The sequence below is a fragment of the Botryllus schlosseri genome, chromosome 16, assembly GCF_051294905.1.
Source record: "Botryllus schlosseri isolate E-star chromosome 16, Bs_hap1, whole genome shotgun sequence".
In the NCBI taxonomy this organism is placed as follows: Eukaryota; Metazoa; Chordata; class Ascidiacea; order Stolidobranchia; family Styelidae; genus Botryllus; species Botryllus schlosseri.
This window is the reverse complement of record NC_137251.1, coordinates 15,611,118-15,626,902: the sequence shown is the minus strand read 5'-3', so window position 1 is coordinate 15,626,902 and position 15,785 is coordinate 15,611,118. Positions and strand designations below refer to the sequence as shown.

Here is a 15,785-nt window from a genome sequence, read left to right as displayed (position 1 = left end):
GCGTAGTTGGTTACGCGTTGACATTATGCGTCCAACGATATATTACTTGTTGCTTTCGCATCCCATTGAGGTCGTGTTTTCAAGTTTTGAAAAGTGAAGCAAAATTTTTCGGAAAGCCCCGTCGCTGCCAATCGGTTAATGATAGGGTAGGCCTAATTACCAACGACTAACAAGTATGAGGTAAGCACCTCGGCACACTCAGCTTATAGAACTCTTGTAACCAACACCATGGACGAAGAACGTCTTTCGCAAAACTCACCGCGAGGCAGAGAATTCCAGAATTGTTCGAGTAGAATAGCCTTTGCTCCGATAAGGTTGACTTCGACGTTTGCCGAGTCCCCGCGATCCCAATCCGAGAGGGTCAGATCAAGAATGATCTTTCCTTCCTCCTCCTGAAAAGAAATTATTTCACGCTGGTGTAACAACAAAATCGAGACACGTCGAATACAAACGCAAGGCGTCCAGTTTCTCAAAAGGATTTGACACCCAAAATCAAAACTGAAATTCAAAAGAAAACCTTGCTGGCGAGCGTGACAAATTTGACATCACGTCACTATCAGACATGGGGTGATTACTTCATGAATGTAATCGATTGCGATTACGATTACTTCTGAATCACGCGATTACGATTACGATTACGATTACAGCAAAATCAGGAAGTAGTTGATTACGATTACGATTACATTGGGAAAGTAATCACGATTACTCACGATTACATTTATTTTGCATCGTAGTAGTTATATTGGAAGACAATACATGGATTGCGCTGAATAGGCCTAATGATATAACAACTGTCTTTACAAAAGATGGGACATTTCCTTGTTACGTCATAATGTACCCATTGCCCATTTTATAATGGACGGTTTATCGCACACAACGTTTTGCATTCATGCCAGGCTCATAACTGCCGCACCCCAAATTCCCCAATAGGGTGGGGAGCGTGGTTGGAGGGTAGGCCACTCAAAAGTATTTCGTAAACCAACATAAATTATAGAGTATTTTCGAGAGATTTCATTAACTTGGAAATTCTCTTTGAGCTTTGCGATTTAAATGTTTCTAGAAGTCTAGATAGATTGATTTCGAAATGCATACGTCTCCCCCTCAAGAAATAAAGCATGTATCATTCATAGTAATAGGCATTTAGGTGCCATTCAATACCGCTCCTCGACACATCAAAAGACATATGCAGTTTCGGTCAACATGAGACTCCACGAAGTGTGCTACTAAAGAACGACATTGGCGGAAACTTAGGGTATGTGTCCATTGTCAATAGCCGCGCTGGGTGGGCGTGACTAACAGTCCATTCCTTTCAATCTGAGCCCACGACGCAAATGCCACCCGGGCACCCACAGAGCATCACACATGACAATTCGTGAGTGCGTCTCACGCAAGTTTTTCTTTTAGTCTGATATGCTTGGGCCACTACAATCAATATCTTTTGGCTATATAACAGACCGAAGGTCACGAATTAAAAGCATACAATAAAGTAATTATTGCAAGATACCAGATGTTATAATTATGAATTACGCGCCCCCTGCTCTTCAGGTTAATCTGGCCATCGGGCGCTGAGATAGGAATAAAAATGCAATATAATGCAATTACCAATAATATTGAATAAATTAAATCTTCAACTTCAAAATTGACTACTCTATGGGGGCACAAGACCAATATTTGGGTGGGGGAAACTTTTTCGGTTTTTATCCTGATTCTAGTTACAACCCACGCTAACATGGAATATAAGCCGATGGCTATGGCGGCAGGTCCAAATGTTCAGTAAAAATTGTGAAATAGTGATTGGCGCCCGTTTTGAGTAGAATAATATGAGAATAAGAGAAAGTGAACATAAAATTCTGCCTTCAACTTAATGCAGATAATGTAATGCAGGCTGCCATTACGAAAACGGCAAACCAACGGCTCAGTTATGATATATATCAGCAGCAGTTGATTTTAATGCGCCGTTGTCGAAACCGTAATGTTTTATTTGACGAGTACGAAATTTCAAGCCTTTGTCTGGTGTAATAGGTTCGTACCATATGGGCCTACTGTTCGCCAAGCAGCAAAACTGAAACTGCATTTAACTATAGAATTAGAACTATTACATTCTATAGTTTAACTAACCAGAACCAAACTTCAATACAAAAGTTGCTTAGGCAGAGAGGTGATTAAGTATCTTGTTGCGAGGTAGTGTGTCTGAAATGTATTGATAACCCGATTTACAGCATGATGGGTTTTCTTACAATCACACTAATGTACACCGAATATCTATTTACTATCTGTGGACTGGACACTTCTCACGCAAAGACGAGCAAAGCTAATAGGCTACCTCTGACGTAATAATGAGCAGTGGCATTGGAAAATCCGACGCTTGTGCTCGCAATAACTGATATAATATGTATTCCTTGTTCACGAGTGTTCAGTTTATGTCACAGTCCTTGTACAAATAAAAAGTAATTGTTCTTTCACAAAAAAATCGATTAAATATGGGAAGTAGTCGATTACGATTACGATTACTTCGGGATTTTATCGAATGTAATCGATTGCGATTACGATTACTTGAAAATGCTGTAATCGTCGTAATCGATTACGATTACTAATCGCGATTACCCCATGTCTGGTCACTATTGAATTCCAAATAATTGTCTAATCAGATATTGGCAAATATAGTGATTTGGGTATAAAAATTTCAATGTAACCCAGATTTCTCTATGTTCCCGAAGGCCCACAATTAAGATTTTGGTATCAGATTGAATAACCCCAAGAGTTCCATCAAGCGCACGCATTGGCTTATTCCTGGCTAATGTACTTTAAGAGATATTGGCAAATGTAGTGATTTTTTAGTATAAAAATTTCAATGTAACCCAGATTTCTCTATGTTCCCGAAGGCCCACAATTAAGATTTTGGTATCAGATTGAATAACCCCAAGAGTTCCATCAAGCGCACGCATTGACTTATTCCTGGCTAATGTACTTTAAGAGATATTGGCAAATATAGTGATTTTTTAGTATAAAAATTTCAATGTAACCAAGATTTCTCTATGATCACGAAGGCCCACAGATAAGATTTTGGTATCAGATTGAATAACCCCAAGAGTTCCATCAAGCGCACGCATTGGCTTATTCCTGGCTAATGTACTTTAATAGATATTGGCAAATATAGTGATTTTTTAGTATAAAAATTTCAATGTAACCCAGATTTCTCTATGTTCCCGAGGGCCCACAGTTAGGATTTTGGTAACAGATTGCATAGCTCCAACGCAGACCCCTTACTTTGGCACTCAAATCTCTCGCCAACTCCAAAGCTTCCTGCAGCGCACTGACGACGCGATCTTGATCTGTCTTCATCCTCAAAAGATTCCTGCCGATACCGCGAAGCGCCGCCAGTTTCGCGAATGCGTCGTCTTGCTGTTCAGCTATTGCGAGATGTTCTTCTTGATGCTTCACGGCTAACTGGTGATTGCGTGAGGTTTCGTAGACCATCCCTAGGTGGCCGTGAGCCCGACCCTGGCACGGTATGTTGTTGGTTTCGAGAGCGATGTCAAGATCCATCTGGTGGTATTTCAGAGACCTGAAATGGCGATTGCATCTTGGTAGGGAGATGTTTGTACACTGGACAGAGCAGTTTGGAGTGTGCAGGCTAATAGGGAGTCCATAGTTGGTGAATTGTACACCGAGAGATACGTGAGAGATTCCAAGCAGGGATTTTAAATTACCTGATTCAATACTCGTGTATCAGAAAAAAATCTTGAAGAATATGCACATAAACCCAATTTTATCTGTTTGAAAAAACATGTTAAGAGTGATAAAAATAAGAATATTATGAATGCGAGGCCTCGAATATCACTAAGGATTTGAACGTGTCTTGATCTCAGTAATGAACACTCAGTAATGAAAAGTGAACCCTATCACATGGACTCGGACTCGTGTCTCAACACTATGACTCGGACTCAAACCAGTTGATACCTGACTTGGACGCGTACTTCACTCGTTGGTGAATTGAAAATGAATCGACTTGACTCGAGTCAAAACTATACAAGGAAAATTGACTCGTGAACCGGAACCATTGAGACTTGGTTACGAGCCTGATTCTAAGAGTTATCAATGGTGTGAGAATTGGGCCAAAACCGAACCTTTTACCAGACGTGGTCATTAACGAAGTACTTCAACTGTTTCAAAGCACTACCTTTACATCTACTAAACTGCTTTTTAAGCAAAACAACTTGCTTTTTACATATGGGCTTTTGTTAACTACCAAATAGTGTTTGGATTGGTTTGCATCACTTGTGTTGTTAAAACAGCCACTGTATCAAGGTAACAATTTGCGCTGTGCAACATGCTAAGTGGCCTCCGTGGATTTACTACTTAAACATGCCTAATCTACTTTACAAACTACTTACTTGTGCACTTTTCACTTATTTCATTTCATACTTCTACATTCTATATGAAGTAGTTTTGGTATGTCCTGCATACTGTGATACTCCTACTTGTTATTGAGTAGAAAATTACAGCATTTCTTCTACTTCCACTGAGTATCAATGCTGACCAGGCCAATGTTTGACTTACCGAAATATGCATCACTTTGACCTAATCGGATCTTAGTAGCGATTTCGGACAGTAATTTTCATGACTGTAAACCATTCTACCGAATGAACATATTAAATCACCTAATCTTGCATCAACCGAAGCTTTCATAAGCAACTGGCATGCCACACATTAATGTGATGATCGAGCGAATATCGATTATTTTTTTAAGTCATACCGGTAGCTTGAGAAATACCGAAAACTGAACTTACTTTTCGTAATCACCCAAAATGTGATAAACGCTGCCCAGTCCGCACGCAGCGTCACCCGAAACATACGGAATATCTCTGCCCGACCGTAGCTGATTTTCAAAGCACACGATGGCGTCTTCAAACGCCGCGAATATCGTCCGCAAATACCCCATTTCGCCGTACGATTCAGCAATCAGTTCCTGATTCCCGATTCGCTGACATACCGCGAGCCATAATTTACAGTACTCCAGCGCTTTGTGCGGCTTATCGGATAGTTTGTACGCGCTACATAGTCCGCGGTACGCTTTTTCCATCGATGGCGTATGATCGGTTTTCTTCGCGATACTCAAAGATTCCCGAAACAGCGATATAGCTTCCGTGTAATTTCCGAGAGCTTCGTAACAATCTCCTATGTGGCACAGAATTTTCGAGCGTTCAACAGAAGAATCCGGTAACTTGTCATTAACAAATAACTGTCTTTCAAAAAATTCAATCGCCTTCTGATATTCTTGTTCGTTAATGGCAGTTATCCCCATGTTACCGAGAGCCGTGCATTGTAGAATTTTGTCCCCCACTTTTTGAGCGATGTAACATTGATTTTCGTAACACTTCGACGCGCTGCCGAATTCATTCAGTGACGACAGAACGGCACCCAAGTGTCCGTGCGCGCGAAATTCATTTTTTACATCTTTCATTTTTTGAAAAATCTCAAGCTCTTCCTTATGACAGTTTATCGATAGTTGGTGCTCAGCAGAAAAACGATACGCAACACCTAATGCAGCGTTAGATTGCCCTATCAAAACAGCGGAGTCATTGTCTTTCGCGATATCATATTGCCGTTGATAATAAGGTATCGCTTCTCTAGGCTGTTTACAGCCCATGTGAATATCTCCAATGTTACCCAGAGCTTTAAAAATACCCCTCGTGCTCTGCAACTGGTTTGAGAGCGCCAAGAAACATTGTTGGCACTCCAAAGCTTTGGTGTTATCTCCGTTATACTTGAACGAAAGTCCTAGATTACAGTAAGCCCGAGCCGAGCTTATCGGGTCTTGATTATCGAGGGATATGTCTAAACACCTCTTATAATAGTGTATCGAATTCGGGTAATCTTTGGTTGAAAAATACGCGAAACCGATATTGTAGCACGCTTTTGCGATGCCCATGTTTTTGTCTGACTTTGTGTTTTCTGCGATCGCTAAATATTTTAAATAATGGTCGATGGCGGAGTGATACTCTTTTCTTGAGCTGTGAAAATTTCCTAGGTTCATGTAAGCGCGAGCTTCGTTTGCCATATCCTTCAACTGGCAAGCCAACGATATCTGTAACCTGAAACGAAGAAAAGGCTTTAAGCTACAAGACACGGGCTATAAATAAGTAGTAACATGCATAATTTATAAGACAAACTAATTTCGACGTGACAACGTAGCCGAAGAGAAATTCTTCACAAAAAAAACTCGAATACAGCGCACCTGAAGTGCTCCAACGCTTTTTCGGGCAGCTTTAGTGCTTGGTATGCCACAGCCAATGTGCCGTGCGTGCTGCATTCGAGGGACTTGTCATTAACCAGCGTCGATATGTCCAGTTCCTTCAGATAATGCTGAGTTGCCTGAATTTGTAACAAAGTATATTGTAGAGCACAAGTTGTTTTCAAAAGCCATTACGCCAGTATGGTCCACGGCGAAATTTCGGCACAAATTGGGTGGAGGTATTTTTAGTATACCTGGTCGTACATTCCCATAGCACTGTATGCGTTGCCGATATTGCCATGAGCGCGGCCCTGCGCCGCTACATCGCGTGATTCGACGCTCAGCTCCAGATTTCTCGCTTGTAACTTCAGTGCCATTTCATAATCCCGTTGCTGCATTGAACAGACAATGGCATTTACTACAAGGACTGATAATACCACTAAGTCACAAAATCAGCCATTACGGGGTAAGCTTACCGAAACCGTTTCCAAGAATACAACCCATTGACAAAGTAGAACTAGAAAATGAGTTGTCGCTGCGATATCACGAATTGCATCATCACTTGGAACTTCGAAGTACAGCGATATTTCAATTTAGTATTTAAAAAGAATTACAGGATTTTCGATTTGACCCGAGTAGGCTTTGATTTGATTCTGGCCATCCCTTATTGTTTCCTTGTTTGCAATACGTCATTCCCTCACCCCCCCCCCCCCCCCTCAGCGAAGCCTAACCACAGCCGAATATTATACGGCAACACTCTGGTACCGTTTAACTAGTTGACGCCAAGAAATGAGTCTGCAAACAGTCTTAATTCACCTGATGATGCACGATACCCAAATTGGCGCAAGCTCGTGCCTCCAACGTAAGATCTGAACTTGCGGTCGCAATCTCGAGCACTCGTTCATACGACATTTTAGCTTTTTCGTAATCGCCTGCAAGATAAATGCTGAATTTGAACAATTTCATCAATTTGAGGCCGATCTTTGACTGTACGTGATTATTGAGATGAAACATGTTTGACAAACTAAGCTCCTAGTGTTAGCAGCGCGAATAGCAAAGTTAGTAACGATTGCCATCATACCAGATTGCCTTGCGACATATCCCAGCATATTTAGCGGCTGAGCCTCGCTTGATGCGTCGTTCAAATTCCGGCTGATTTCAACAGACTTTTGAAGACAAGACATCTCTTCTGTGTACCTGAATTAATGATAATTAACATGCTCGAAACGATGTCATGCTTAGATACACCGATATATTATTATGTTTGCACATAAATATTATCATGTTACACATATACCTATCAGTAGAAATAGACGGTTAGTGGTACAGAACTTAGAAGAAAGCTTCATCAAAAGATCCATTGCAAATATTCCGTTAGTGCGCTTTGTGTTTCTGTATGTCGCATGTCGTTTTCACCTCTTGAGTCGTTATTATTCTACACATCATTGCCATCGTCATGGATAAAAAAAAAACTAAGCAGTTCAACCGCTAAATTTGTAAAGTGAAGACTCTAATACATATTCATCACTTCTGTCCACGGCTTCAATTCCGAAAATGACGGCAATAAGTCGAAAATTACGACAAATCTTAGAAATAGGAAGATGCAGTTTTATAGGACATTGGCCTTCAAAATAAGGACAAATCTCAAAAAAAAGGACGATATGGCAACCCTGATTACACTGTATACATTAGGGTTGTCCATAATTTGGAAAATCTCAAAAAAGATGCGTATCCATTATAAGCACATAATCAGCAAGCCGCTGTGGTCGTGACCATTCAAGCATTGCTGATTAACCAATCGAGAGATGTGATTTCGTTATTACTTGTCTTCTCGCCGTCGCTGACACGCCCACTCTACAGCAGCTACTTTCAAACGCATTAAGACAAATGTTAACGACTTTCCCGAGAGCTTATTGCAGCTTCATTGACGTTTTTTAACTACAATCTATAGAATGAGACATGGATACGCATAAATTTTGAGATTTTCCAAATTATGGACAACCCTAGTATACATCTAAATTTGTTGTTGTCATTGTTACATTGCATATTTCGTGGTCCACAATTTTAACGGTTACATCATACTTTGGCACATTGGATTCGCTTTTGAATCCCTCTAGTGTGATGATCACACGTGATAGGGAGAAGGCATCTGGATAATCTTGGTGTTAACAATAAATGCATTCTTATAATGCATCTTATGATGAAGGAGATATATATACGTAGCTTATATCTATTACACTGAAAGCGGACCGACTCCAATCAGAAGCAAAACAGACACAAAACCTAAACAAATACACATTGACAAGGACGTCTACTAGCTCACGTGGATGGTCGCAAGGTCACATACATGACTTTTAGGTTGGTATAGCGGGTAGGACGGTTATCTTAAATAGACAATAAAATTTTTTATATGTCCGGTACGTTCACCATACCTTTTCCAAGATGTCAAAGTTATTAGTGAGTTGATAAAGTTATCATTGCACCGGTAGTCAGTAACGATGTACTCCTACTTTTTCGGAGTGCTCAAGTAGGGTTTTGTCGATTGGAAGGCAGTTTTACGAAAATTGCAGCTATTCGCGGGGTCGTAACCAAGTTCCAAGGTTCCGAATCACAAGTCAATCTCACTTTTATAGTTTTGACTCGAATCAAGTCGAGTCCTTTTCAATTCACCACCTAGTCAAGTGAGTAGAGGGTCGAGTCCGAGTCGTAGTGCTGAGACTCGAGTCCGAGTCCAAGTCATTGTGTTCACTGTTCAGTTTTGAGTTCAATCCGATTCAATCCACTTTTTTCAACTCTGCTCGAGTGATATAGAATGGTTTGACATTCTTAATATCGCAATTTTTCTCGCCCTATCCCCCAAGTATCAGAACTGACAGACGAAATACCAATAATGTGGTGACTTTACTGTCTGTCTTGGCCGTCTCATATCGCCGAGTACGAGTCAAGTCAATACAGAAATTGACTCGAGTTATTTTACGTATTTGACGTCGATTCAACAAAATAAAGTGACTCGAGTCTAGCCATGACTCGAGTCATTACAACCCTGGCTATTCGTAGTGTCGTTTTGACATATTTAGGAAATTGCTACTTATACTTGTAATTGAATAGAAATGTATGGCGTCACCTCTAGTTCTACTTGAGTAAATTTCCTTAACTACCTTGACCACTTCTGTATTATAGTAGCCTGCACAATTCCACTCATTCACGCACTTGTGCAACTTGTGATACAGCGTCGCAAGATCGATCCGAACTTTCGCCTCTTCTTTGGCCGCCTCCGCAGACCCGGTCTCAAACTCATCCGTGGTGACTCGCAAGCATTCCAACTGCAACTGCAGCGCGCTGTCCAGATCTCCGGACCGCACATAAGCGGAGGCGGTGAGCCCCAGTTGTCTGGACCAGGACAGGGCGTCTTTCATGCCGCGGAAGTTGGCGGCGCTTTCTTTGTGGCTCTCGGCGGCGCTGTGGTGCTCTTCGAGAGCGGTGTAGACGTGCCCCAGGGAGCTGAAGGCCGAACCCATGGCTTTCACGTCCTGAAGGAAAAGCACGGTCAGACTAGTTGCTGATGCTACCCTGGTAACAGTACAGCGCCAGTGGTTGTAACAGTGATTCCTAAACCAGGGGTTCAGGGGGACCAGTCTCAGGGACTTGCTGGAGGACACGCACCCTCATACAGCAGAACTCACATTGACGTGCAACAAATATTCATTATAATCTTTTGGTTTGGGTCAAAATACTGTATTCATAGTTTCGTTATTTTAAAACTGTTGTTGATGCACATTGCAGTACCATTTTATGCAGCATTATTCTGTAATAATGTATTAGATGTATAATTAATGCAGTAGATTTTTGTTGTTGTGACTCAGCAAAAATGTAGGGTTCCCAGAATACTTGCAGAATACCCCAAAAGTTCAAAGAGTGCCAAGTGTAACTGGCGTTATTTTTTTGAAATTATATGCAATGAATATACATTCAAACTTTTGAAATCAGTTCTTACCAGGGTTGTAACCAAGTCACAAGTCAATCTCAGTTTTATAGTTTTGACTTGAGTCAAGTCGAGTCATGTTTTTATTCACCACTGAGTCAAGTGCGAGTCCAAATCAGCGACTAGTGGGTCGAGTCCGAGTCATGGTATTATGACTCGAACCCGACTACAAATAATTGCATTGACTGCTCAGTTTTGAGTTACAGTCATGATAAAACCACTTTTTATAACTCTATTTGGTGATATCGAATGGTTCGCATTTAAAATATACTAATTATACCCACTTTCAACAGTTTCTGGTCACATTTTCAGGTACCAGTACCAATAGGCGATATACCAACAGTGTGGTTACTTTACTACTCTTCGAAATTACAATGAAATGTCGGTCTTGGCCGTCTGAGGTTTGAGCCGTGTGACTTGGTCCGAGTCATGCACAATGACTCAAGTCCAAGTCGAGTCAATAAACAAATTGACTCGAGTCGAGTCATTTCCATATTTTGAGAAAATGACTGGAGTCAAGTCGAGTCATCAGAAAACCGTGACTCGAGTCATTACAACCCTTGTTCTTACTATGTATCACGTTATAGTGATTGGTAGCCTATGCGAATACTGGACCTAACTTGAGGCTTAATACTCGATTTGGGTTCGAATCAGACGGGTACCAGTACTCCATTTTACGCAACCTTAATCGTTGAACTACCTTTAACTGGACTGGGAAATGATGAAAGGAGTCTACATGCAAAACTCGGAGCACGTGGCGCTGTAAGTAGTGTCGTAGAAACGTTCTATTTAAATAAAATGCTTCGGTATCAATCAGTTCGTAGCCTATGATTAAGATTTTGAGTGCAGTGCAGGCATAGGTATGCAAAATATGAGACATCCAATCTGTTTTGGTGATCTGATCTGATAGATTACATTGTTTTTCAATAGGTTCAATCTGGAAAATGATGTGAAAATTCAACTTGGATTAAAATCAAATGATATTTATATTGACAATTTGGTTAGCTTCAAATTCGCCAATACCTGTGACGTGACGTGCCGGTTGTTGACTGAACAATCGGTAGTCAGCTTTACTCTATCACTATTGTAACACCTCACACACCTCCCAATCCTTTAAAAGTAAATAGCCTACCAATAAAGGAGTGGCTGTCGGGCCCTTTCAACAGTAGTAGGTCCGTATCTTAAGGATAAGTGCCGTGTTACCGCCAACATGGCGCCAAAATATTGTAATAGCATTCGCCTGACGTAAAAACCTGTAACGTGACACTATTCAGACATCACCAACCCCCACACGGCGGTACAGCATACATTCATCGTTACATCACATCACCGGCGCCATGAAACAATGAGTATGTTAAACAATAAATACAGGAGGTGGACCGGGTGGACAATGGCCAGTTTAAAAATAAAGATACAAAGAATTCCACGGATTCCGAAAACCATTTTGCAACCACGGCCACTCTGAGATCATCAGTGATTTCATTATCGTTTCAAAATATTTGGAAAATTTGGGCCCTAGACAAAACATCAATAAGTCTGGGACCCAGTGACCACGGCGGGTTCACCTGGCAAGCCATAAATAGGCCTAAGGCTTGGCAAAATCGAGTTTGAGTGATTTGATTCTAGATCGAGTATAACTAATTATATTAAACGAGGGGTATCGACCTGTGGCCCGCTGCGGCTTGTAGTCAAGCCCTTATTTCAAATGGTGCGTGGCCAGCCAAATATGTTTCAAATTTAGCTTATAGTATAGTAGGTTTAAGCTCAAACGGGCTATGAAATGTGCATTTGCTGAGCTATCGAATTGAATTGATGACCCGTTACAAGTTCTTAATGGAATAATGGGCCCTGAATCTACTAAAGAGCGTTTGTCTGGCTACATTATCTAAATCCAGCCTGCCTATAAAAAGATTGCACACCCCTGGTTTGCATGTAAGCTACCTAGGATATAGGCCGACCGTAACTGAGGTATTGCGAAGCAAAACTATGCAGTATGAATGGGAATGGGAATTCTCTGTCTAGTGCCGCGGTTACCAACGTGGGCGATTTGGCGGTCTAGGGGGGGGAGGCAAAATAACGAAGGGGGGCGTTAAAACGGCTAAAGTGAAGTCAAGTCATAGAAATGACCTTTTTCAAATTTTTTTGTCGAATCACGAAAATTTAGCTGTAAAAGTGTAATTTCGAGGTCGAGCCAAAAAGTTGACCTTTTTTTTTAGTGAACTCGCCGGTGATTACAGTTTATGTGCCCATTTTTCGGTTCCCAAAATTTCGGGGGCGATGATCGGTGTGGAGGTTAAAAAGGGAGTCGAAAAAAGTTGGGAGCCACTGGTCTAGTCATTAGTTAGCTTATTTCAGGCCTGGAATAATTGAGCTCTCTTTTATTTTAGCCCACAATACTTGCAGTGGTCCACGATCAAAAAAGTTTAGGAACCCCAGAGGTAAACTGACAAGTAGCTTTGACTCAGCATCACATCATAAAAAAAATCACCTTCTGCGAAGTCGCGAATGCGAGCTGCTCCAAGTGATGTTCTCGAGCAAGTTGATAATTCCCTCTCGAGTAGTGAGCGGCACCGAGATTACCGTGCGCTCTGCATTCTCCACATTCGTCTCCGAGCTCTTGCGACACCGATAAGTCCTCGCTCATGTAGTAAATCGCTCTGAAAGTAATCAAAAGCGTTTGGAAAAGGAATTCTTGAACCAACAATTACCCAAAGGTGTTCAGTAACACAGTATTTCACTTTTCCGGAGTACTCGCGTCACTTGCTCGAGTAGCTGTTTTAGACTACTACCACTTGTACTTCAACTCGAGTAGCAACGAACATAATCTGCAATTACTAGCCACAGCTTCAGAGCACACACCAAGTTTTCCTGCCAAGAAAACTTTCGTCAGAATCAACGATGATCGTGTGCAGAGAATTTGGAATACCTAGCGTGTCGTTTCAAACCACGTTACAACACACATTATCACGCATCTTTGAGGAGTACAATGAATTGAGTTGGCTACATGATAGTTGCCATTTCATGGACAATAAACTTTGATAGGCATTTTGCAATTCTGATTCAAATGAAAGAGAAATTGGTTTGATACAGAAATACATACCAGAATAACCCACCGGTATCAGGTATGCCACAATATCCAATACACAATGAATTGTCAGGATAGAATCCCGATAACTGATTGATTATCATGTGAAAAGACAACAAAAAGCATTATGAAGAAACAAATTTTTGGCCTACGCATCGTGAAATTGAGAACAATACATCAAACTTGTCTCCTTGAAATGATACAACACATCCGTATCACACTGACAATGCACGCAGGCGGATACACATTTCAAAAAGACGAGATTAAATTGACACAGCTTGATACAGAATTCATGCTATTGCAACAAGATTCCGGAGTATTACATGTACAAAAGAAGTGATGTCACATTCTGACATCACCCCCGAACGTAGCCCCTTTATCAACAATAATTTCCATTGTGGCGAACAATATCTAAATAAACTTGATCATTCTATGGCGTCAGTAAATATTATGACACCTTCTCCAGTGCTTTAGGAATGACAATGCTGTAACGAATTCGGAACTTATGCTGTCGTAAATACCATGGTAAAGTTGTTTTTGTTGATTTTGCAACATTTAGGATGTTGGCTACGTATATGAAGTAAAAAAAATGGATTTATCAAAGGTTAATCATCAAAATTTGGAGCCCAATTTGTGAAGATTTATATTCAAAATGGCCGTTATATTTAATATTTAATGATCAAGTACTATAACTGTCATGTACTGTGGCATTAATGATAGTTATCAACTCACAATCTTTCAGTCAAAAATAGAAAAGCAGTGATTATGTAACCGGGCAACCTTGGCAATAAGGATTTATATAAAACCCAACATTGGAAGAAATTATGACACTAGTAGGCGCAGTGGAAACCAAAGCGGCTCTACGCTAAAGCCAAGTGCAACAGTAATCCAATGTGACTTATTAGTGCTATTCTAATCTTGAATTGCTATAAAAATGGAATAAACTAATATATTTCTCATACCAGCAGCCAACAGTTGAATGCTTTGTAAGTTTAATTCCAACTTCAAGTAATGAGATTTACTTGGAAATGGCGATTCGTGGAACATCGTCGCAAAGTTACTAAGCACAGAGCTTTGTGGTTTGGTGTGCATGGGTGGGTTTATCCAGTAGAACTACCAAGAGATGTAATAGATTGAGGCATTGACTGCTGCTAGTTTTAGTAGGGCTAACATAGGCTGAGTACAGGATTCCGTCATCCATTATGCAATTCAAATTTCAATGACGATCTATCAGATGAAGTATTTATGAGTGATATGACAGACATCCAGCTCAGATATTCAGCCGTTGGAAACAACGTATCCAACACATCACTGTCTTTGATATCTTACTGTCCATTGATAAATCTGGACAGTTTGGCGGCAAAGGCGTGCGACGAACAAGGCACAACATCAGTTCACAACACCCCGCTTTGATAATAGCAACGAAATATGAAATATGGCATATCAAAACAAAAGAAAGCGATGACCACTCCTATTCATAAAAACAATGCCTACTTGTGCCATCCAATGTACAAGACTTTTAAAAAATTATAATTCCGCAATCCGACAGTCCTAAGAGTCTTTACATTCCAAAAATTCCATAACCATTATGTCAAAACTGACCTCTCGGAGAGGCATAATGAAATCCTTCTCACAGAAAAGCTTCCGTGCCGCACACAGAAAGACCCGGGCACAAACAAAAGAGAACGTTCATCAACCTTCTCTCGTACGATACAGCCGCAGATTACAATGACACGATACAAATTGTTGGAATAATCGGTTTGAGGGAGAGTTACATTGATTCAATTATAACTGAGATCGTATTCAAAAGGGGAACACTTTCTCACGCCTCAAATTACACGTACAGAGTTCTGAATCACCTATCCCCCAAATCAACAAGCACAACCCAATCAACTAATCAACAAGGCTGAGAACGATGATTTGAGTACTCAAATCTGAATCGAGTATTAATCCTAGTGATTCTAGTGAGAAATGATTCTTTGAAGTACTGAAATATTGCGCTTCGTGCCTGTAAGAGTTAATTTATCAACTAAAATTATAGTTTCGAGACCATTTTCCACTGCAGAAGCCTTGCAACCTCGATTGGTCATATCGCAGCATAGAAAACATGAATTACAAGGCTACGTACATTAGATGTTAGTGACATATCTGTCGAGTCGTGACCAGCACGCAGCATTGTCACAAAGCGCAATAAAGTATGCATGTTCAAAAAAATACTGAGGAATAGGGCGCTGTATATTTTTGTCTTCAATGTTTTTGCGGCATATACACCGACTCATGATATACATACACGCGATCTGTGCATATGCATACCATGAGTAGCCTACATGATGTGCATTTGCCGCTGGACAAGGAATGTGCAGAAATAGCCTTGCAAGGCTTTCCAAGTCTTCCACCACCCCTCCATGCTATCCCGGTAATGATGAGAGCCAAACAGGGAAGTCATGGATACCAATGTACTAATCAGGTCTTTGGTCTGACCC

At 40.8% G+C, this 15,785-nt stretch overlaps 1 protein-coding gene and 1 long non-coding RNA gene across 4 annotated transcripts in view; one reads left to right on the top strand and one right to left on the bottom strand.

Moving 5' to 3' along the window:
• The window catches only part of LOC145458412 (uncharacterized), a 222,961-nt gene that overhangs the window by 134,503 nt on the left and 72,673 nt on the right, over positions 1-15,785 (top strand). The window lies entirely within an intron of this gene.
• LOC145458396 (uncharacterized) overlaps positions 1-15,785 on the bottom strand; it is a 43,735-nt gene that overhangs the window by 8,289 nt on the left and 19,661 nt on the right. For both annotated transcript variants that reach the window (XM_080336752.1, XM_080336753.1), the window contains 9 exons: positions 12,706-12,874; positions 9,446-9,765; positions 7,317-7,432; positions 7,052-7,167; positions 6,490-6,627; positions 6,239-6,375; positions 4,791-6,095; positions 3,268-3,565; positions 260-392 (listed from right to left, as the gene is read on the bottom strand). In XM_080336752.1, coding sequence (XP_080192878.1) covers positions 260-392; positions 3,268-3,565; positions 4,791-6,095; positions 6,239-6,375; positions 6,490-6,627; positions 7,052-7,167; positions 7,317-7,432; positions 9,446-9,765; positions 12,706-12,874 — 2,732 coding nt within the window. The remainder of the gene's footprint in view (positions 1-259; positions 393-3,267; positions 3,566-4,790; positions 6,096-6,238; positions 6,376-6,489; positions 6,628-7,051; positions 7,168-7,316; positions 7,433-9,445; positions 9,766-12,705; positions 12,875-15,785) is intronic.